General features: G+C 40.0%; 1 protein-coding gene and 1 pseudogene across 2 annotated transcripts in view; one reads left to right on the top strand and one right to left on the bottom strand.

Moving 5' to 3' along the window:
- Positions 1-23752, bottom strand: part of CDKAL1 (CDK5 regulatory subunit associated protein 1 like 1) — a 667880-nt gene that overhangs the window by 639518 nt on the left and 4610 nt on the right. Inside the window, exons 3-4 of one of the 2 annotated variants that reach the window (XM_053668249.1) lie at positions 19052-19221; positions 17436-17548 (exon numbers count right to left, since the gene is read on the bottom strand). In XM_053668249.1, the coding sequence (XP_053524224.1) occupies positions 17436-17548; positions 19052-19221 (283 nt within the window). Of the gene's footprint in view, positions 1-17435; positions 17549-19051; positions 19231-23752 lie in introns of those variants that run through there. The other variant, XM_053668248.1, reaches the window with a different exon arrangement.
- On the top strand, positions 1784-1891 carry LOC119055425 (uncharacterized; annotated as a pseudogene).

The following is a 23752-nucleotide window of genomic DNA, read 5'->3' as shown; positions in this document are numbered from 1 at the left end:
TTTAATAAAATTCTCAAATTTCTATGTAAAATAACAGTGGCAAAATCACTAGAAAAACATTAAGACTTGCGTAGGCAAATTAACTAATAAAAATATTAGTTCAGCCAAATAAACGAATAAAAATATTTCTACAGTAACCAGGAAGAGAAGGTGAAAGTGAATTACTGGCAAGTTAAGCAATAGTTTTAAATTAACATCTTAAGACAACTTCCAGTCAGGATGGTGGTGTAAGCAGACATGGCTCGCCTCTTCGTACAACCACATCAAAATAACTGAAATAGAGAACCACTACTCAAAACACTGAGAAATTGAGTTGAATGGGAGTCTGACAACTATGAAATTGAAGAAATCACATCCATCCAGGCCAGTAGGAGGGGCACAGGCACAGAATGAGTTGCTCCCACATCCACACTGGTAGATAAAATTAGGGAGGAACCCTGGCTGGTATAGCTCAGTGGATTGAGCGCAGGTCTGCGAACCAGAGGATCGCAGTTCAATTCCCAGTCAGGACACATGCCTGGGTTGCAAGCCAGTTCCCTGCAGGCCAGTTCCCAGCAGGGGATGCACTAGAGGCAACCATACATTGATGTTTCTCTCCCTCTCTCCTTCCCATCTAAAGATAAATAAACAAACAAACAAAAAAATAAATAAAATTAGGGAGGAACATCTCAGGCGTGAGGAGTTCCAGTCCCACACCAGGACCCCAGCCCAGGGATCCAGTGCTAGGAAGATAAGTCCTGTCAACTTCTGGCTGCAAAAACCAGCGGGATTTGAGTCAGTGAAAGAAACTGCTAAAGCCTGAAGCACTTCCTCTTAAAGAACCCACATACAGACTCAACTGCTCACATTAACTCTCTATGAGCTCCAGCACTAGGATAGTAGCTTGAAAGACACCAATAGTATATATGGAGGAACTGAAGTGTCTGCAATCAATTTGAGCAAAGGCTGTTGTCCCTTTCCTAAACCCAGCCCCACAGAGCCATAGGTGCTCTATCTGAAACTCCATCAACCTGGCTAACACCGTCTGACCCACCTTGGAGATCCCCAGAGATGCCACCCCACTAAAGTAACTGGCCCACCCAACTTGCTTTTCTATATGAATGGATGGTCTTGCCTCATACCTCACAACTTCCTAAATCCTCTCAAACAAGCAACAGCTGGCCTCAGTGAGCCACAGGCCTGGCACTAGCAGTAGCAGGCAGAATTCACAGCTTGGCTTTGCTTGGGAATCTCCAAGCCCAGCACAAGTAGCAACCATTTCAGATGACTTTACAGCTCAAGTGGGGTGGCCTGGGGCAAAACACAAATGGGGGCTGACAGTGGCCTCCACCACCCAAGAAACCCAGGGCCATTGTACCCAATAGACAGCTACACACCACATCAGAGCACCACCACCTGCCCCTGCACAGCAGATCCTCCACAGAGGGTAGTGGTTGGTGGTCAGGGTCACCACCCACCCAATCATTGCAATTGACTGGCCTGGGTAAATCCCTCCCATTAACTTGCCAACAGCAACCAAGACTCAACTACAAGAGGGTGTACTCAGCCCACACAGAGGGCACACCTTGAATACCCAGCTTGGGTAATAGAGGAGGCAACATCACTGGACCCTACAGGACACCTAGTGCATTAAGCCACACTACTAAGACTCAGTGAAAGCAGCTCTACCTAATACATAGAAACAAACAAAGGGAGGCTGGCAAAATGAGGAGACAAAGAAACACAGCCCAAATGAAAGAACGGATCAAATGGAGATAAGCAATCTGTCAGATTCAGAGTTCAAAACACTAGTTATAAATATGCTCGACTACAGGTGCAGAAAATAAATCCTCTTTTGCAACGCAGAACTCATTGTTTGGTATGAGTTTTGATACATACAAAAAGAAACATTATTTTTTTTAAAAAGAATGCTCAAGGAACTCAGTGAAGACCAGAGCAGCATACAAAAGATCAAGTCAGAAAAAAAAGATACACTAATTGAAGTAAAGAACAATTTACAAGCAAAGATAAGCAGAGTGCATGAAGCCAAGTATCAAATCATTGATTTGAATCATAAGGAAGAAAAAAAAAACAATCAGAACAAAAAAAGAAAAAAGACAAAAAAATGAGGACAGTACAACCAGTCTCTGGGACAATTTCAAGAGGTCCAACACACACTTCATAGGGGTACCAGAAAAAGAAAAGAAAGAACAAGAAATGAAAAATCTATTTGAAAAAATAATGAAAAAACACTTCCCCAATTTGGTGAAGGAAATAGACACACAAGTCCAGGAAGCAGAGAGAGTCCCAAGTATGATGGATGGAAAGAGACCCATTGCAAGACACATCATCTCTAAAAGGCCAAAGGTGAGACTTCCGACCAAGATGGAGGTGTAGATAAACACACTGTGCCTCCTTGCACAACCAAAATAAGGACAACAAAAATTTAGAAACAAAATAACAACCAGAACTGACAGAAAATTGAACTGTATGGAAGTCGGACAGCCAAAGAGCTGAAATAGACACATTCATCCAGACCAGTACATGGGGCAGAGTGGGACAGCCAAGCAGAAAGGGATCACAGTACTAGAAGCAGTGACAGTGGGTGCACAAGGCACCCAGGAAGCACAAGATGGCACTGAGCAGACCCTGGGCGCCCAGGCGGTGGATGGCAGATGCCAGGTGTGGGGTGGCAACAGACAGACCAACAAGGGGATGATTGAGAAGCGGGGCACCGTGCACACAGCGGCTAGCTGACCAGGTAGTGGTTCCACATTCGCACTCAGATAACTGGGGGGCGAGATAGATCACCTAACAGCAACCCAGGGTCCTAACAGCGGGAAATAAAGCCTCAAAACGCTGCTTGAAAATACCTGTGGGGGTTGAGGCACAGGGAGAGACTCCCAGCCTCACAGGAGAGTTTGTTGGAGAGACCCACAGGGTCCTAGAATGCACACAAGCCCACCCACACAGAAATCAGCACCAGAAAAGCCCAGTTTGCTTGGGGAAAGCAGCCGAAAAGACTGAGGTCCAACAGAGAGCAGAACAAGGGCCATTGTTACCTCTGGGACCCCGCCCCCACATACAGCATCACAACCCAGCGACTGGGTTGCCCTGCCCTGGTGAACACCTAAGGCTCTGCCCCTCATATTTACTGGGCACAACAAGACAACAAAAATAGCCAAAAAGGATGAACAGATCAAAACTCCAGAAATAATACAATTAAGCAATAAAGAGATAGCCAATCTATCAGATGCACAGTTCAAAACACTGGTGATCAGGATGCTCACAGAACTGGTTGATTTTAGTCACAAAATAGAGGAATAAATGAAGGCTACACTAGGTGAAATGAAGGGAAATGCACAGGAAACCAATAGTGATGGAAAGGAAACTGGGACTCAAATCAAGGGAGTGGACCAGAAGGAAGAAAAAAATGACCAAACAGAAGAGAATGAAGTAACAAGAATTCAAAAAAATGAGGAGAGGCTTAGGAACCTCCAGGACATCTTTATATGTTCTAACATCTGAATTTAGGGGTACCAGAAGGGGAAGAGGAACAGCCACCAGTGGAAAATTTATTTCAACAAATAATAAAGGAGAACTTCTCCAATCTGGCAAAGGAAATAGACTTCCAGGAAATCCAGGAAGCTCAGAGAGTCCCACAGAAGGTGGACCCAAGAAGGAACACACCAAGGCACATCATCATTACATTAGCCAAGATTAGGGACTTCCGGCCAAAATGGAGGCATAGGTAGAAACGCCATGCCTCCTCATACAACCAAGTTTAAAGATAACAAAGTTTTAGTTACAAAAATGCAGCCAAAACACAGAAAATTGAACTGTACGGAAGTCCGACAACAACGAACCATTCAGCCAGACTGGTAAGAGGGGCAGAGTCGGCAGCAGACTCAGCGGCAGAGCAGAGTCAGGCAGGAAAAATTGGTGGGGCCGACCCAGGAGCACAAGCAGCGGCTGGTGGATCCCGAGTGTAGGGTGGCAACGGGCGGACCCAGTGAGGGCGCAAGGCTGCTGGCTGACCGTGGTCACACATTTGTGCACAGATAAACCAAGCAAAGGAGCGAGCAGTGAGACAGACCACTCAGGCTAGGGCCCCAGCGACAGGAATTAGAGCCTGAAAGCACCAACTGGAAAGACTTTCGGGGTCGAGGTGCCGAGAGAAGCAGCCAGGCTCACAGAGGAAGTTCATTGGAGAGACCCACAGGGTCCTGGAGGGTACACAACCCCACACACCTGAGAACCAGAACCAGAAGGGCCCAATTTGCTTGTGGGAAGCGGCAGAGGGAACAGAAATCTGAGAGAGAGCAGAACAACCACACTGCCCCTCTCTGACCACACCCCCACATACAGCATCACAACCCAGTGAACTGGGTTGCTCCACCCTGATAAACACCTAAGGCTCTGCCCCTCAGAGTTAACAGATGTGAACAGACCAAAACATCATGGCTCAAGAACAGCTCAAAGCCCCAAAGCCAATAAATCTAAGCGACCAAGAGGTAGCCAAACTTTCAGATGAAAAGTTCAAAACACTGGTGATCAGGATGCTCACAGAACTGGTTGATTTTAGTCACAAAATAGAGGAACAAATGAAGGCTACACTAAGTGAAATGAAGGGAAATGCACAGGAAACCAATAGTGATGGAAAGGAAACTGGGACTCAAATCAAGGGAGTGGACCAGAAGGAAGAAAAAAATGACCAAACAGAAGAGAATGAAGTAACAAGAATTCAAAAAAGTGAGGAGAGGCTAGGAACCTCCAGGACATCTTTAAACATTTCAACATCCAAACTATAGGGGTACCAGAAGGAGAAGAGGAACAGCAACAAGTGGAAAACTTATTTGAACAAATAATAAAGGAGAATTTCTCCAATCTGGCAAAGGAAATAGGCTTCCAGGAAATTCAGGAAGCTCAGAGAGTCCCTGAATTTTACTGATTATGTTATTACAGTTGTCCCAATTATTTTTTTTGCCCCCCTCTGCCTGACACCCCCTATTCCCTCCAGCAATCCCCCGCTCAGTTATGGTCCTGCATATAAGTTCTTTGGCTTCCCTGTTTCCTATACTATTCTTAACACCCCCCTGTTTATTTTGTACATGCCAATTATGCTTTCTAATCACTACACCTTTCCCCCGTCCTCTCCTTTTCCCCTCCCAACTGATATCCCTCGAAATGGTCTTTATATGTATGAGTCTATTCCTGTTCTGGTTGTTTACTTAGTTGTCTGTTTGTTTCTAAATTCAGTTGTTGATAGTTGTGAGGTTTTTTGCCTTTTTTAAATAATATATTTTACTGATCATGCCATTACAGTTGTCCCATTCCCCCTCTTCATTTCCCTCATCCCTGCACACCCCCTTCCGCTCACTTAGTTCATGTCCATGTGTCATAAGTTCTTTAGCTTCTACATTTCCAACACTACTCTTGCCCTCCCCCAGTCTATTTTCTCCCCACTGTCTATGTACCTTATTCTCTGTACCTTCTCCCCCCTTCTCCTCCTCCCACTCCCCTGTTGCTAACCCTCCATGTGATCTACATTTCTGTGGTTCCACTCCTGATCTAGCTGTCCTCTTAGTTTGCTTTTGTTTTAGGTGTGGTTGTTAATAACTGTGAGTTTGCTGTCCTTTCACTGTTCATATTTTTTATCTTCTTTTTCTTAGGTAAGTCCCTTTAACATTTCATATAATAATGGCTTGGTGATGATGAACTCTTTGAACTTGATCTTATGTGAGAAGCACTTTATCTGTCCTTCCATTCTAAATAAAAGCTTTGCTGGATAGAGCAATCTTGGTTGTAGGTCTTTAGATTTCATGACTTGGAATGGGATTGGCAAGAAATATTTATGGTCATGAAAAGCAGGGACCTACAGCCAAGACTGCTCTACCAAGCAAAGTTATCATTTAGAATTGAAGAGCAGATAAAAAGCTTCCCAGACGAGAAAAGAATGAAAGAAGTTTATCAACACCAAACCATTACTACATGAAATGTTTAAGGGACCTATTTAAGAAAAAGAATACCAAAACTATGAACAATAAAATGGCAAAAACACATATCAATAATTGAATCTAAAAAACAAACTAAGTAAACAAGACGAACAAGGACAGAATCATGGATCCAGAGAGCATTTTGATGGCTGCCAGATGGGAGGGAGTTGTGTGGAATGGGTGAAGAGGTGAGGGGATTAATGAATATAAATAGGTGGTTACAAAATAGCCATGCAGATGTGAAGTACAGTACAGGAAATGGAGCAGCCAAAGAACTTATATGCATGACCCACGGACATGAACAATGGTATGGGGACTGCCTGAGAGTGGGGGGGTGCTGGGAAGAAGGGGGCTCCAGGGGAAAAATCAGGCCAACTGTCACAGCATAACTGATAAAATATAATAAAATATTTAAATAAAAATAATAAATTATCTTAAGGCTATAGTTTTCCAACAGATAGGATATATATAGATCGTAAGGGTTTATAAAATCAGCCTGAAATGCCCAATAAGGAGGACATTTTACAGATCAACAGATATTACTCTTTTAATGTATATAAAAAGGCTTTGTTTCTCTTTATATAATGTTTCCGTTTAACATCTGAGCTTTAGAAATGCTGATTCAACTTTATAAACTGCAAGTCACCACTTGCACTACAGACACTGTTACATGATAAGAATAGAATTTATTTTCACTATAACTCAGATATACTTCAGAACCTTCAGATAAAAGGCATCTCTTTTGGCTACAAAAGGAGAATTTCTGCAAGAAAACTCTGGGTTACATTAAGAAAAATGTTCTATTCAGCACATAACTAAACATCTCATAAATACTTATTACTAGTACATATAAATACCAAAATACTTTCAATAACTTTTTAAAAGCCTAAGTTAATAAAGCCTTTGTTCTGTCTTTACTTTCAGGTACAATACAAGCCATATGAAATTAGCAAAATTTGAACATATTGTATAAACTCTGTTAAGACACCACACATAAGTAAACAGTCACAGTGATGGTGGAAAAAACAAGACAACTAGATTACAAAGGCGCACATGAAAGGAAAGCTAAGAGCCCTGTACTAAGGTAGTAAGTGATTCTCATTTAACTCCATGAGATTCGAAAAGAATACCAAATCAAGATGATGATGTATATATGTTGCACATGGAGATCACAACACACTTAGAATTAAGAAGGTGGGAATGAACCAGGTAGCTCTCAGCTGACACTGCTCTCTAACACAAAAGAAACAGCTTACTTCCAACACCTAACAGTACTGAAGCTAATAAACCAAGCATGCTCCCGTGGTATAGGTATGAAGTCCAGTGGTATGTATCATCTTCTCTCTTCCCTCAAAAAAGAAAGCCTTCTAATACGTCATATATGAATGGCCTCTAAAAAAGAAATTTCAAAATGATGGGAAGCAAAAAAAAAAAACCTACTCTAATTTAAGTCATTAAGTTTCTAATCAAAATGGCTTGAAAATACCAAGTTTGAGAAACTACACAGCATAGTGCCAAGAAGCAGAGTATGTGGTGACAAACAGCAATCGGGGTAACACTGTATAGGTCATGTGTCTTCCTTTCCCAGTCTCCATCACCTTGTCTTGAAATATGCAGAAACTTCACACCAAAGTTATTTCATTTGATACTTGCAACAATTTACAGGAAATGCCTAACACATAGTCGCTTTTAACCAATTCAGCACCCTTCCTTGAAAATGTGTACAAAAATCCTGATTTTACGTAGAACTAGTCTACACAAAGTACTGTTACCTAAGAGAAGTATAATATACCATACATTTTTCATTCAGTTGTATTTTGAAGGAGTTCAAATTTACTGCCATTTAAGCTCCCACAGAATTAATCTATTCCTTATCTTAATATATTTTCTTGTATAAATGAACTGAAGATATTGATGTGTAATGTTATGGTCACCAGTTCTTAAAACTGAGATAGAAAGCAGGCATTGTTCTGGTTGTATTTAAGAAACTTTATGTGTGTATTTAAGAAACTTATGTATTTAAGAAACTCATATTTTAATTATGGGCAGTGTTATATCCAAAAATCCAAGTCCAAACACTAGTGTAACTTTAATGTTCTTAAAATTCTGCTAACCACAAGTGTGGTCCTTGAATGCATTCCTTACACAAACACTTCCATATTATCAATCTAATACACCCCACTGACCTCAGTCTTAAAAATTAAAACTACTTCAAATTAAATGGCCAGGTCCAGAAAATACATCTGCACTACAGGCATTCCATTATAATACTATCTCCTTTACCCAATAAACTAGAGTTTGTTTCCACAAAGAGATATCAATTTTCTTAATTCAAACATAAGATATTATCATATGACTTGATATTATCATCAAGTATTTCTAAAATATAAATTGGAGATGCTCTTTCCATGAAGGAGGCCCTGCTACCCTGTTTTGTTTTGTTTTTTTAAAGAATACATGAAAGCCTGACTTTTTACTAAAATAACTTCTAGGATTTAACATACAATTGAGGGCTTTTTCTTTGTCAAAAACAATAAACTTCTTGTCTGCTGGAACCCAAGTGGCATTCATTCCCATATCTTCACACCTCCCAGCACTGTACCCTGTAACACCTATCACACGCAGAGAACATTTGCTGAATGAATAAACAATACACAAATACACAAAGAAACTATCAAGCACTGTAACAGCCCAGCAATTGTAAAGTGATTTCTCTGAAACCATGAACACCCAAGCTAAACACTCTATTTTAGTTAGGTAAGCTTATCCCAAATATATCTAACACACATTATTCTCATGTGTTTATGAACTACAACCTCAGTTGATGGCCTTGTGAAGAACTTTTCCCAACTAACCAAAAAGCACATGCTATCTTCATTCACAAGTAGACATGACCACGAATTAACACATCTCTCTCTTCCCCCCCTTCCTTCCCTCCCCAACACATACCTACCATATCTGTATCTAAAAGAAGATGGTTCCTAAAGCAGTCACCTTGGGAAACCACACCTCACTTACTGGGCTAGGCAATGGTTAAGAGTTCTTTGCTGAAATTGGGCAAGAGTTGTGAAGTTCTGAAGAGATCCAAGAAGTGTTAGTAACAAGGTTTGTATGCCCAACGCTTCAAAAGAAAATCCACTATATTGAATATACACAATATATTCAATATAGTGAATATCCACTATACTGATCTCTATTGAGATCAGACTTTTGGAGTAAGGCAAGGTTTATTAGTCCAGAAGTCCTAGGGGAGAACTAATTCTCAAATCCATCTAGAGAGTTTAAAATTCAGGCTCCTATACATATGTCAAGGGAAGAAAGGATAGGTGAAGCAAGATGTAAGGGGGAGGAGGGGCCATAGACAGCTAGTAACCAAAAAGGAATCCAAAGAAAAGCACAGCCCTGGCTGGTGTGGCTCAGTAGACTGAATGCTGGCCTGTGAACCAAGGGGCTGCTGGTTCGATTCCCAGTCAGGGCACAGGCCTGGATTGAGCTCAGGTTGCGGGCGTGCAAGAGGCAACCACACATTGATGTTTCTCTCCCTCTTTCTCCCTCCCTTCCCCTCGCTCTAGAAATAAATACATAAAATCTTCTTAAAAAAAAAAGAAAGAAATGCACGAAATTTCTAAAGCCCTTTCCTCTTTTTTTTAATTTATTTATTTTTTTGAATTGATTATGCTGTTACAGTTGTTCTATTCCCCCCTTCATTCCCCTCCACCCTGCCCCCCCAACCCCACCATTACCTCCCTTTAGTTTATGTCCATGTGTCTCAAGTCCTTTAGGTTCTATATTTCCCAAACTATTCTCGCCCCCCCATCTATTTTCTATCTACTGTCTATGCTACTTGTTTTCTGTACCTTCTCCCCCCATCTCCCTCCTCCCACTCCCCTGTTGCTAACCCCTCCTTGAGATCTTCATTTCTATGTTTCCACTCCTGCTCTAGCTGTCCTTTTAATTTGCTTTCGTTTTAGGTGTGGTTGTTAATAACTGTGAGTTTGTTGTCCTTTCACTGTTCATGTTTCTTTAACTTCTTTTTCTTAGATAAGTCCCTTTAACATTTCATATAATAAGGGCTTGGTGATGATGAACTCCTTGAATTTGGTCTTATCTGAGAAGCACCTTATCTGTCCTTCCGTTCTAAATGAAAGTTTTGCTGGGTAGAGCAATCTTGGTTGTAGGTCTTTAGATTTCATGACTTGGAATATTTCTTTCCAGCCCCTTCTTGCCTGTAAGGTCTCTTTTGAGAAATCTGCTGACAGCCTGATGGGGACTCCTTTGTAGGTGATTGTCCCCTTAGCTCTTGCTGCTTCCAGGATTCTTTCCTTCATTTTAATTTTGGCTAATGTAATTATGATATGCCTTGGTGTGTTTCTTCTTGAGTCCAACTTTTTTGGTACTCTCTGGGCTTCTTGGATTTCTTGGAAGTCTATTTCCTTTGCCAGATTGGGGAAATTTTCTTTTATTATTTGTTCAAATAGTTTTTCCACTGGTGGTTGTGACTTTCCCCCTTCTGGTACCCCTATAATTCGGATATTGGAGCGTTTAAAGATGTCCTGGAGGTTCCTAAGCTTCTCCTCATTTCTTTGAATTCTTGCTCCTTGACTCTTTTCTGTTTGGCCATTATTTGCTTTCTTCTGGGCCACTTCATTGATTTGAGTCCCAGTTTCCTTTTCATCTCTATGGGTTTCCTGTGGAATTCCATTCATTTCCCTCAATTTAGCCTTCATATGTTTCTCTAATTTGTGGCTATAATCCACCAGATCTGTGAGGAAGGTGATGACCAGTGTTTTAAACTGTGCGTCTGAGAGTTTTGCTATTTCTTCGTCATTTAGATTTATCTCTGGGGCTTTGAGTTCTGCCTGCGACATTTTTGCTCTGTTCTGGCCCTTTTAAGTGGGAAAAGCGGCGCGTTGGAGTCCCAGGTCGCTGGGTTGTGACGCTGTATGTGGGGGCGTGGTCAGAGCGGGGAAATGGCGCGCCACCACCGCCGCCGCGCGCGGTCCAACCGCTCACTCCCTCACTCGCGCGCAACCAGGCAACCACAGTCAACTCGCTGCCACCGCCTCCCCACTGTGTCCTCTGTAGTCGCTCACCCGGTGGGCTGCTCGGTGGCTCACTAGGTCCAATCCTGGGTTTGGAACCCGCGCGACTGGATTCGCGCGTCTGGATTCCGCGCCCAGGTCCGACCGAGCCCTCCTTTGTAAGTCCTCACCCAACGCCGGTTTCGCCCCTTACCGGTAGGGCTGAAGAATTTGTTGTTAGCGGACCTCCGAAAAGTTCAGTTTTCCGTGTTCTGGTTGTGTTTTCTGATGCTAATATTTAGTTGTCCCTAAACTTGGTTGTGTGAGGAGGTACGGCACATCCAGCTAAACCTCCATCTTGGCGGAAGTCCCAAGCCCTTTCCTCTTGAACTGGCCACTGACCGCAGCTGATCTGAGTGGGTCCTGGAGACCCCTGCAGGTCTTTGATAAAGTCTGTATTTTGTACATATTTCCACCACTGGAGGGAGGCCACCCTCTGGCAAGGGGCTGCTCTCACAAAATCTCAAGGCGCAAGCAGAATCCTCTACTTAATTATCATATTTGTAGCAGGAGCTATCAGCCTGAAGGCCAACAGAGCAGGGAAGCATTTCGCTGTTACAAAAGTAGAAGAATCACTGCTATAAACATTTTTTTGAAACTAAAATGCCTTATGTTTAACTAAAACATTGTTCAATATCATATCACATACTTTATCAGATTTGGCCTCAAATGACCCGTGACCATTGTAACACTAACTGTACTCTCAAGATACGAAGATTTACCACCAATGAGGAGATTAAAAATGATTTACCAACATCTCAAAAAAAATAATTTCAATAATCAAGTCAGCATTATTAGGAAAAAAGTTTAATCTACAAACAAGTGCTTACTTGAAGATGACACTCATGGAATATATGCATTTTACTGTATTTAGTTTTATTTTATTTTTAGTCCTTTCCTGAGGATATGCTTATCAATTTTAGAGAGAGAGGAAGAAAGCAAAACACTGATCAGTTGTCTGGTTGCCTGCCATATCTGCCCAGACCTGGGATAGAACCCGCAACCCTTTTTTCTTTTTTTTTTTTTTTTGGGGGGGGGGCAGGGGGTATGGGATGACACTCTAAGTAACTTAGCCATCCAACCAGAGCACGAAATGTTTGCAATTAAAACATATTTCTTTAAAAAGCCCCTGTACCTAGAGGGTCAGTTTAATTTAATGGTATCATGAGGGTGATATTAATTTAATGGTATCATGGAACCATCTATCCATGACACAACTGTTCCGAGTTTAAGCAAAAGACATCATTTTTCAGTACGATAACTGTGTAGAAATTTTATTTTTTTAATATGACCATTACCCCTTTCTCTCCTTTTGATTCAAACTGGCCTCCCCCAGCACCCTGACTCACCTGCCTCCCTCTCCCTAGCATGTCCACTCCCTTAATCATTAAACCCTCAGGACGACAGGGCTCTTGTCAGTATCAAACTGTCTTAAGAACAAAGCCTAGGTCTGCTGGCCACAGAAGCAGGGTTTCGGTCCAGCTGAAGCTAATACAACTTCAGTCAGGTTTCAGCCCCAGGCCCCCGCAGGCAGAAAGGCCCCACAGACCACACCCTCACGTCACCAGTCAGAACAGGGCCATGGCTGACCTCAGGACCTGGCCCCAGCCAGTCAGCAGAGCCCTCAACCCCAACTGCTTTTGCTGCCATAATTAATGATTTTTCCCCTATGTAACCCATCCCCTGGGAGGCATCGGAGAGCCAGCGCCTTTAGCCCTAGCGTGCCCATGACTCCAGGCTTGGTGCCGTTTCCTCAAATAACAAAGCTCTTTCTTTGGGGCACACACCTGTTCGAGGTTGATTGGGCTTTAATGCAAACAGGTGAACTGACCCCGTTAGTCTGGTGGTACCGATAGGTTTCATTCTTTGAAATGAGAAGCAAGCAAGCACTATTTATAACTTATGAACCACCTTTCTCCTCAAAATAAAAAGGGTCTGAAAGAGGTAATGAACAAGCTCTAACAGCCCTCACTAAGTAAGCCTCTGTGAGGTTGTAACTAAGACCTCATTATATTCCTGGTATCACACAGTTAAAAATAGCAATTTCAAGCATATACCCACATGATCTCTTTCCTCTCCAAATAGTAAAAATATCTACTATTGGTAATTGAGAGCTCATTTTGAATTTCTCTGTATACTGTTTTCAGTAATTTCCATATACATTATACATAAGCTATATTTTATACCTATTTTAATCACTTATACAGTTAAATGAAAATATTTAGGTCTGTAGTTGATTAATAAAACACTGTAAAACCATTAAGCAATAAAACTTTTATAAATCCCAGCTATTCCACAATAATGACAACGACTACTGGCATTGGTAACCTGGAAATCATTCATATCTTATACTGAATCTAAATATAAAATCAGTAGAGATTTCCTTCTTAAATGTTTTACAGAGCTAATAGTGCTCGTATTTCCTCAGCCTACAGAACCTAGACAAATGATTAAAGTGGTCCTATAGTCTGCTGCACACGAGCCAGACTAAAATTACAAACTGACTATGCGCTTCTAAAGTGTGGACAATCAATAGCATACAAAATTAATACACATATATACAAGTAATGCAAATATATAAAAGTAATACACTACATTAACAAGAAAAATTAATTTCATATTCAGTGGTGGCTGGCGACCCTGGGTGCAGGGTAGCAGCAGGCAGACAGAGCAAGGCATGCAAGGAGGCTGGCTTACCAGGCAGTCACACATTCTCGTGCAGGTAAACCAGGCAAAACTGGGGAGCAAGACAGACCGACCAAGCCAGGGCTTCAGCTCGGGGAAATAAAGCCTCAAAACACTGAAAACACCTGTGGGGGTTGAGGTGCCAGGAGAGACTCCCAGCCTCACAGGAGAGTTTGCTGGAGAGACCCACAGGGTTCTAGAACTTATACAAGCCCACCCACACAGGAATCAGCACCAAAAGGGCCCAATTTGCTTGTAGGAAGTGGCAGAAGAGACTGAAATCCCACAGAGAGGGAAACATTGTTCCCTCTCTGACCTTTGCCCCACATATAGCATCACAAGCCAGCGGTGTGTGTAACCCCACCTAAGGCTCTACCCCTCACTACATAACAGGTGCATCAAGATAAGGGGAAAAAAAAAGGCCCAAACGGAAGAACAGATCAAAACTCCAGAAATAATACAAATAAGCGACAGAGATAGCCAATCTATCAGATGCACAGTTCAAAGCACTGGTGATGAGAATGCTCACAGAACTGGTTCAGTTTGGTAGCAAATTAGATGAAAAAATGAAGGCTACACTAAGTGAAATAAAGGAAAATGCACAGGGAACCAATAGTGATGGGAAGAAAACCGGGACTCAAATCAATGGAGTAGACCAGAAGGAAGAAAGAAAACAAGCAAACAGAAAAGAATGAAGAAACAAGAATTCAGAAAAATGAAGAGAGGCTTAGGAACCTCCAGGACATCTTTAAACACTCCAACATCCAAATTATAGGGGTACCAGAAGGGGAAGCACAGCAGCCACAAGTGGAAAACTTATTTGAACAAATAATAAAGGAGAACTTCCCCAGTCTGGCAAAGCAAATAGACTTCCGGGAAGTCCAGCAAGCTCAGAGAATTCCAAAGAAGTTGGACCCAAGAAGGAACACACCAAGGCACATCATCATTACATTAACCAAGATTAAAATGAAGGAGAGAATCCTAGAAGCAGCAAGACATAAGGGGACAGTCACCTACAAAGGAGTTCCCATCAGACTGTCAGCTGATTTCTCAAAAGAGACCTTGCAGACAAGAAGGGGCTGGAAAGAAGTATTCCAAGTCATGAAATCCAAAGACCTACATCCAAGATTGCTCTATCCAGCAAAGCTTTCATTTAGAATGGAAGGGCAGATGAAGTGCTTCTCACATAAGGTCAAGTTAAAGGAGTTCCTCATCACCAAGCCCTTATTTTATGAAATGTTAAAGGGACTTATCTAAGAAAAAGAATATAAAAAACATGTATAGGAAAATGACAGTAAACTCACAATTACTAACAACCACACCTAAAACAAAAACAAAAGCAAACTAAGCAGACAGCTAAAAAAGGAGCGGAGCCACAGAAATGGAGATCACATGGAGGGTTAGCAACAGGGGAGTGGGTGGCGGGGGAGAAGGTACAGAGAATAAGTAGCATAGACGGTAGGTAGAAAATAGACTGGGGGAGGGCAAGAGTAGTATGGGAAATGTAGAAGCTAAAAAACTTATGACACATGGACATGAACTAAAGGGGGAGAATGTGGATGGAAGAGGGTGTGTAGGGTGGAGGGGAATGAAGGGGGGAATGGAATAACTGTAATAGCATAATCAATAAAACATATTTAAAAAACATTAAGTTAATAATATAAGGCCATTCAGTTGCTGATAAAAACAACACTGCCCTGCCAGTGGGGTTCAGTAAATGGAAAGGTGGCAGGTCTGACCCTCAGTCAGAGCATGTACACCAGAAGCAACCAATCAACACTTCTCTCTCACATTGATGTTCCTCTCCCTCTCTCTCTCTCTCCCTCCCTTCCCCTCTGTCTAAAATCAATAAGCATGTCCTGTAAATTAAAAAGAAAAACTATGAAAGGAGCAAGTTTCTAGCCCTGCCAAATCCTCACATGCTATACACTGAAGCCATGTCTTGCCCATTATTCATGTAAAGGCAACTGTGAGGTACAGAACAGTGGTTAAAAACAGTGTTTTGGAGTGACAGAGAATTCACTGCCTGTCTGCTTTAAGACAAGACACAACCTGTCCATTCTTACTTTTAAAGTAGGGATGCCAGTATTTCCTCCTATCCCAAAAACTAAGCAAGACAGCATATATGAAGCCCTGGGTCAATGCCTGTCACAAAGAATTCAAATTATGGTGCCATTTAATATTCATACACACATGGTAACAAATATAGACGTTATATGTGCCCTGTAATATACTTATTTCCTAGCCCTGCCACATGAGAGAACCCAGAAGCACTGACACTTCACAGCGGCAATGAGCACACCTCGTGTCCACATCTTTGATCTACTTCTAAACACCATTCTCTAAGTGAAAGGGACCAGGGCTCCTTGGAAAAGTGGTTGCTTCCAAGGCTGAGGAAGAAAAAATATGAGACTAGACCATGTTGACACGCCAGATGATAAAGCATGATGAGAAGACCCAGAAGCCAGCCTGAACAAGGTCCTGCAGCCAAAGCTGGAACAGCGAGCAGCAAAAGAAATAATGATCGCATCAGACCACATCTCACTGGATTTAAAAAATCCATGAGTCTGTACTGAGAAAGGATAGCTCTCCCTTACACAACAATTCCATTAATAAATGTGGATAAAGAAGAGAACAGAAAATCACCACTAAGTGAACAATGTAGTAGTAACTGTTGCCAATGAGATCCACTAACAGATGCTAACATTAGTAGAGAGAAAGGCCAAAGAGAAACAGGATACTTACTCACTACAGTAACTTCACTGTGGAGAAATCTGGCAGACAAGGGTCAGTACCATAGATATAGTGACATCACGAGCCCCTGATATCATGCACTGAGAAGGACACACTTCTGTCCTCTTCCTGCCAAAAACTGCATGCCTAACGTTATTCAAATCATGAGAAAACACCAGACAAACCCAAGGTGGGGGTCGTTCTACAACAACTGATCAGTTTTCTTCAGAAGTTTGAGGACACAAAAGACAGGAAGAAACTGAGGAACTGTCCCAGATTGGCGAAGACTAAGGAGACATTACAAATAAATGGAAGGTAAGATACTACTTTATTAGATCCTGGAAAAAGGACATAAATGGGAAAACTGGTGAAATTCAAGTAAAACTTGTAGTTTAGATAATAATATTGTACTGTTAATTTCCTAGTTTATTCATATACTATAATTATATATTATACTATAATTTTGTATGTTAGGAGAAGATGGATGAGGGGATACATGAACTCTGTAATTTTGCTACTTTTGTGTAAGTTTAAACTTGTATCAAAACAGTTTTTAAAGTTTTTTTAATATATGAAATTCACAGTTGTATAGGCAATGTATAATAGCTTTCTTTTTGCTTTGCCTTAAAATCATTACCATATTTTTCAGACTATAAGAACCATTTATTTCCCCCTCACCCCCACCAAATTTGGGAGGAATAATGGTTGTTAATGCTGCTGTTGAGTTCTGTTTACATTTATACTGGTGAAATATTATGTTATTTATGTTATTAAATATTTTATAATTTTTGCTTCAAAATTTATTTTCCTATTTTCCTCCTCTAAAACCTAGGTGCATCTTATGCCCTGAAAAATACGGAAGTTATGCTAACATATCCCTTCACTGCTGAAGCAGAATACAAACGTCTAAAGACTGAGCTCTGAAAAATTTAATCAATAAATACATTACAGATCCCATTACCTGTAATTTTATATCCGTAAGCAGCTAGTTGTCCAGCCATATATTCTCCATCTGAATTATTATGAGAACAACCCCATGTTCGTATCCAAATTTTCTGTATGCCAGGAATAGTGCTATCAAACAATCAAGGAAAGAAAAAAGTGAGCTTTGTTCAATGATTTTTAAAATAAAACGTATTAGATGATTTCTGGGCATATTAGGAAAAAAAAATAAACCACTCAGTGCATCCCATTCAAAAGCTATTCATTAAATGCACCAACTTAATCCATAATCTGTTAGCACACCAAAAGTCTAATAACAAGATAAAATAACGACAGAATTCTAAGGTAAGATTCTCTACACAAAAATATCTCCTTTTTCTCCAAACTGTATTTTAAATTCAGTAGTACTAATGTACTACTGATATTAAGTTCAACTCCTAGACTGGTACATACAAATAATAATAGCAAAGAAAATGGTTACAGGTAACAATGACAGATAAAGAAAAAGTAACTTAAGTATATCCATCTGCTCACAAACACTCTATATACTCACTCCAATCTTTATTTAATACCTTAGAAATATAAATAACTGCATCAAAATGGACAAACTGTCATCCTCTGGCATTATTAAAAGTATTTCATCTATAAAAACAGTTCAAAAACGTAAATTTTAGGAAAGAAAAAAAAGGGCTTTCAACTTGGACTGCCCTAATAATTTATAATTAAACAGAAATTGCCTTAAGGACAGGTTCAGGAAAAACTTGTGAAACATCAGTCATTTTTAAAATAGAAGCAAACAGCCCTGACTGGTATGGCTCAGTGGACTGAGCACTGGCCTGAGAACAGAAAGGTCACTGGTTCAATTCCCAGTCAGGGTACATGCCTGGGTTGCAGGCCAGGTCCCCAACTGGGGACATGCAAGAGGCAACTGATGTTTCTCTCACACACTGACATTTCTCTCCCTCTCTTTTTCCCTCCCTTCCTCTCTCTCTAAGAATAAACAAATGAAATCTTTTATAAAAAAATAAGTAAAATAGAAGCAAATATTTTCATATATTTTAAAAGCTTAATGATCCAAACAAATTCGAGTATATTAAAATTTCCACAATACTAAATAAATAAATATAAGCATATTAAATTATGCAACTGCATAATCAATCATTCCTGGCTAGGTTTTATCAGAATTTCTCCTGAGATTTAATAATGTAAACAGTGCAATAATTCGTTTCTACCCAATGCCTTTACCTGAACCATAAGTATTTGTAAGTTCGCGAAGAAAAATCAAATGCCCAAACCACCTCTCTATCATAAGAACCACAAATTCCAGTAGAAATTTTAATTTGGAAATTACAGAAAATTACATACCAGCTACAGTAATATCTAAGAGGTGAGGGTAGGGTCCTATCTACACAGCCAATACTGTCCCAGGCCTTCAAGGAGCATGCATTTTAAGACCTTTTTTTAACCAATTACATTGCTAAATTAAAATACATTCAAATAAAAAAATTAATCTATACACTTTCTCTCAAAAGTTTGAAGATTTTTAAAAAAGAGATCTTATGCATATCACATAGACCAGTACTATCAGCTTCTCCCCTGGAATGATATGGAATTAAAAAAAAAAAAAAAGCTTACCTGTCACTTGGTGGACTCTCTTCCTCTTGCAAATATTGTTGGGTATTTCTTTTTCGCACCTTTGGAACAATGTGCTTTCTTGCAAAATGCCTCTCTTGTGGCTTTGAATCTTGCTGCGACACAATATCTTCTATGTCATCCAGTAGTACATCACAGGATGCAGAAGGCATCTTCTCCATCACATAAAAAAGTTATAAACGATACAAGCTTATGAGTCCCTCAGAAAATCTCTTTAACGTAGCTTCACCTATAAAGTACCTTGCTGAACTTGAATCCAATAAAGCATTTTGGTTTAACTTCATGTTTACAGAAAATGCAGAGATAAAGAAACATAAGGACACAATTAGACAAACCCTATTGATAGTGGGACATTCCAAGGCTAAAATTGAACTATGTCTTCAACAAATCAGTATCACGGAGAAAAAAGCAGGAGAACTGTTCGAGATCAAAGGAAACTTAAAAGCACACCACCTAAATGCAACGCATGTTCTCGATTAGATCTTACTTTGTCCAATCAGCTGCAAGACACTTGGGGAACAACTACGGAAATCAGAATGTGAACTGGGTGTCAGATAATATCAGGATAGTGTTATCAGTGATTTTCAACCTTTTTCATCTCATGGCACACATAAACTAATTACAAAATTCTGTGGCACACCAAAAAATAGATTACATTTTTTACAGATCTGACCAAAAAAGAGGTATAGTTTTGATTGATCTACAAAAAAAATAGTAATAGTAGTAATTACCTACTTTTTTTGTTCCAAAGTGACTTTTGAAAAAATCAGGTGCCTATACTTGTATATAAGGATTTCTGGTACCAAGAATTAACCAATTCTTACTATACAACATGACCAGTAAGATGCAATTCTATTGTATGACCTATGTATTTATGGTTCAAGACAGGGCATTCACACCAGATGGGTATTGTGTTGTCTGCAGTCACTTTTTTTGTTTGGCAACCTAAGGGAAAAGAGGTCAGTGCTAACTAGTAAGGTACTGCGTGCTTTAAAATTTCTTGAAGCATATCAGTTCAAAATCATTGCTATATGTCACCAAATATAAAGTATTGCCCCTATGTTTAAAAATCTTACTTTTTTACACTGAATACATTATTTATGTATTATAAGATAGCTTTCTTTGGAGATGCATATTGAATATTTGGAGTTGAAATGTCATTATATTATAATTTACTAAAATAAAAATTAGATTAAGACATGTAGAAAAACATTTACGACTCTTAAATCTAGGAAATAAATGTATTGGTGCTCATTATCCTATTCAACTTTCTGAATGTTCAAAATTTTTGTTATCAAGAAAAGAAAATGTGGACACAGCTTCCAGGAAGACAGAGTAGACATGCTTTTCCCTACCTTTCCTGATAAGTACAACTAAAATTCTGGACATTATATATAAAATAAACACAAGAAGACTTTGAAAGGTGGAAAGAAAAAAATAACAGGCTGGGGACCTTGGAACCCAAGAAAAAATACAATGGTGAGTTCCTTGTGGTTTATTTTTCCTCCTGTCCCCAGACACAGAGCTAAAGAAGCCAGCAACCCAGAAGTGCCAGCACACATAGATAATAAAAGCCCCCAACTAAAGCCTGTTTTCTTGTCAAGGAACCAGAAAAGGGGCAACCAGCAAAGACAGAAAACTTTGACAATAACTATTCTGCATGTGGAAAAAAAAAAACTCTACAAAACAGAAAACTATAATCCCACCTGCAGACAAGCCACAAAAGGCCAGGTGGGGACCCTGGACTTCCAAATTAACCCACAAAGCAGTAATGAAGCCCTACTCACCCACAGTGTCAGTGCAGATTAATTAAACTGACGTTAAGTTTGAAATTAAATTCCTATCAAAATCTAAAATAACTGGTAAAAACAAGAAAAAAGTGGGACAAATTAGATAAATTTTAAGACTTATTAAGTAACCAAGACTGTGTAGTATTGGTAAAATATAAACACATCAACAAAACATGACAAAGAACCTGGAAATAGACCTACACGAATAAGCCCAAATGATTTTGCACAAAAGTACAAGAGCTGTTCAATGGAGGAAAGAGAGACTCCAAAAATTAGTGCTGGAGCAATTGTACATTTATAAACAAAACTGTAAACTGCAACCTAAGTCTCACATCTTATAAAATGTACCATGGACTTAAATGTAAAATATTAAGACTGTAACTTTTAGAAAAAATCACAAGAGAAAACTTGCTAGACCTAAAGCTAGGTGAAGAGTTCTTAGAGTTGCCACCAAAAGCACAATCAATAAAAATAAAAATTACATCCAGATATCATCAAAATTAAAAACCTCTGCTCTGTAATGGACCCTTTTGAGAGAATGAGAAGTCAAAGTACAGAGTAGAGCAAATATTTGCAAATCTGACAAAGGACTACTATCTTGAATTAAAAACACAATACTGAAAAAAAATCCAATTAGAAAATGAACAAAAGAAAGACATTTCACCTAAGAAAATATACAGAAGAGGTAGGACAGGGGGAGGGGGGAGGAATGGTGAAGGAAGGAATTTCGTTTGGGGTGGTGAACACACTATTCAATATACAGATGGCATATTACAGGATTGTACTTCTGAAACACATAATTTCATTAACCAGTGTCACCCCGTTATGTTCAATTTAAAAAATGCAATAGCTACAGATACACAGAGGCCTAATAAGCACATGAAAAGAGACTCAACATTACTACGCAGCTATCAGAATGGCTAAAATAACAAATAGTGAGGCCCTGGCCAGGTAGCTCATTTGGTTAGCATGTCATCCCGACATGCTAAGGTTGCAGGTTCAATACCCAGTCAGGGCACATACAGGAAGCAACCAGTGAATGCATAAATAAGTAGAACAACAAATCAATGTTTCTCTCTCTCTCTCTCAAATCAAAATTTTTTTTAAATAGTGAGAACACTAAATGCTGATGAGTATGCAGAGTAACAGAATCACTCGTACAGCCCTGATGGGAATATAAAACGGTACAGTTGATTGGAGAAAAAAGTTTGGCATTTTCTTTAAAAAATTAATTATTTAACTACCATGCAACCTGGCCATTGTATTTCTGAGGGCTTAATCCATGAGATGTAAAGAGTAACAATCACAAAAAAACTGAACACAAATGTTCATAGTACCTTTCTTTGTAATAGCCAAAACCTAGAAACAACCCAGATGCCCTTCAGTAAATTGAACAGTTAAACACAAATGTGGTACATCCTTACTCAACAGTAAAAAAGGATGTACTGTTGATGTATGAAACAACCTGGGTGAATGGCCAAAGAATGATGCCGAGCGAGCAAATACAGCCAATCCCAAAAAGTCACATGCTGCATAATTATTTATGTAACATACTTGAAATTGAAATTAAATTACAGAAATGGAGAATAAAATAGTAGTTGCCAGGGATTAAGGAGAGGACAGCTAGGAGGAAAGTGAATGTGAGTGTAAAAGGGCAACATGAGAGAAGCGTGTGGTGGTGAAAATATTCTGTATCCTGACTGTACAAATATCAATATCCTGGTTCTGGTATTATATTGTAGTTTTGCAAGATGTTACCACTGGGGGAAACTGGATAAAGTGTATAGCTCCTCCACATAATTTTTATAACTGTAGGTGAATCCATAATTATGTTACAATAAAAAAAATTCTCAAAGAAACTATCTTGAAAAAAAAAGAAAGAAAAATAAGATATACTTGAAAGTACACTTCCTGGTAGCACTACTACTAATCCTATATCCAGACACAAAGAAGGTGCTTGGCGTCAACTCATTAACCATTCACAACTCCATTAGGCAGACAGTGTAATTATCCTCACTTCAAAGCAATAGGAAACACAGAAAAGCTAACTCACCCAAGGCAGCACAGCAAACATTCCATGCCAGGTGAGCCCAAGCCAATGTGCTGTGTGGCACTCTACTGCCTACTTACTTAATGTATGTACAGAGAGTGACCGCTCACCTGGGCCACCAAAGCCACTGTAAAGAATCCTATACTGTCCTCTGGTCTCAGCCTTTCTGATGAATTTTCCTTCTCTTCATTTGCCAAATTCTCGTCTTTTAATTAACAACTTTCAATTAAGAGTAGCTTCCAGCCATGACTCTGTAGCTCAGTAGGCAGGGCACTGACCCACAAATCAAAAGGTAGCCTGTTTGATTCCCCATCAGGGCACATGCCTGGGTTGCAGGCCAGGACCCCAGTTGGGAACATGCAAAAGGCAATTGATGGATATTTCTCTCCCTCTCTTTTTCCCTCCCTTCCCCTCTCTCTAAAAATAAACAAAATCTTTTCAAAGAAAAAGAAAGAGTGGCTTCCAGCCAGGCTCATTCTGTGCCTTTTACTGTAATATCCTCTTTACAACTATAACAAATTATGCCCTGTAAATCACACAAACCTATGTTCGAATCTCAGCTAGCGTTACACAGTTAGTAAGAGCAAAATAAAAAGATTACAATAACCCAATAATCCAAATGACAATCAATCAAGGACTTGCTAAATTAGTTAAAATGCACACCATGTGGGCATGGAGGGCTGTTTGTGGGCTGTCAATCACAAACCTCCTCCTTCCATAGACACGAGACGAGGTGACATGACCCAAGCCTGCCAGAGTAGCCCATCCTCCTGGCCACAGTGACCAGTTCAGGGTTGGATATCTCAAGCCCTACCAGTCAGAATCATCACCAGGACTTCTGTG

The sequence above is a fragment of the Artibeus jamaicensis genome, unplaced genomic scaffold (assembly GCF_021234435.1).
Source record: "Artibeus jamaicensis isolate MK-2021 breed Jamaican fruit bat unplaced genomic scaffold, CSHL_Jam_final contig_482, whole genome shotgun sequence".
NCBI lineage: Eukaryota > Metazoa > Chordata > Mammalia > Chiroptera > Phyllostomidae > Artibeus > Artibeus jamaicensis.
The sequence above is the reverse complement of the archived record's forward strand: the minus strand, read 5'-3'. Positions and strand labels throughout refer to the sequence as shown.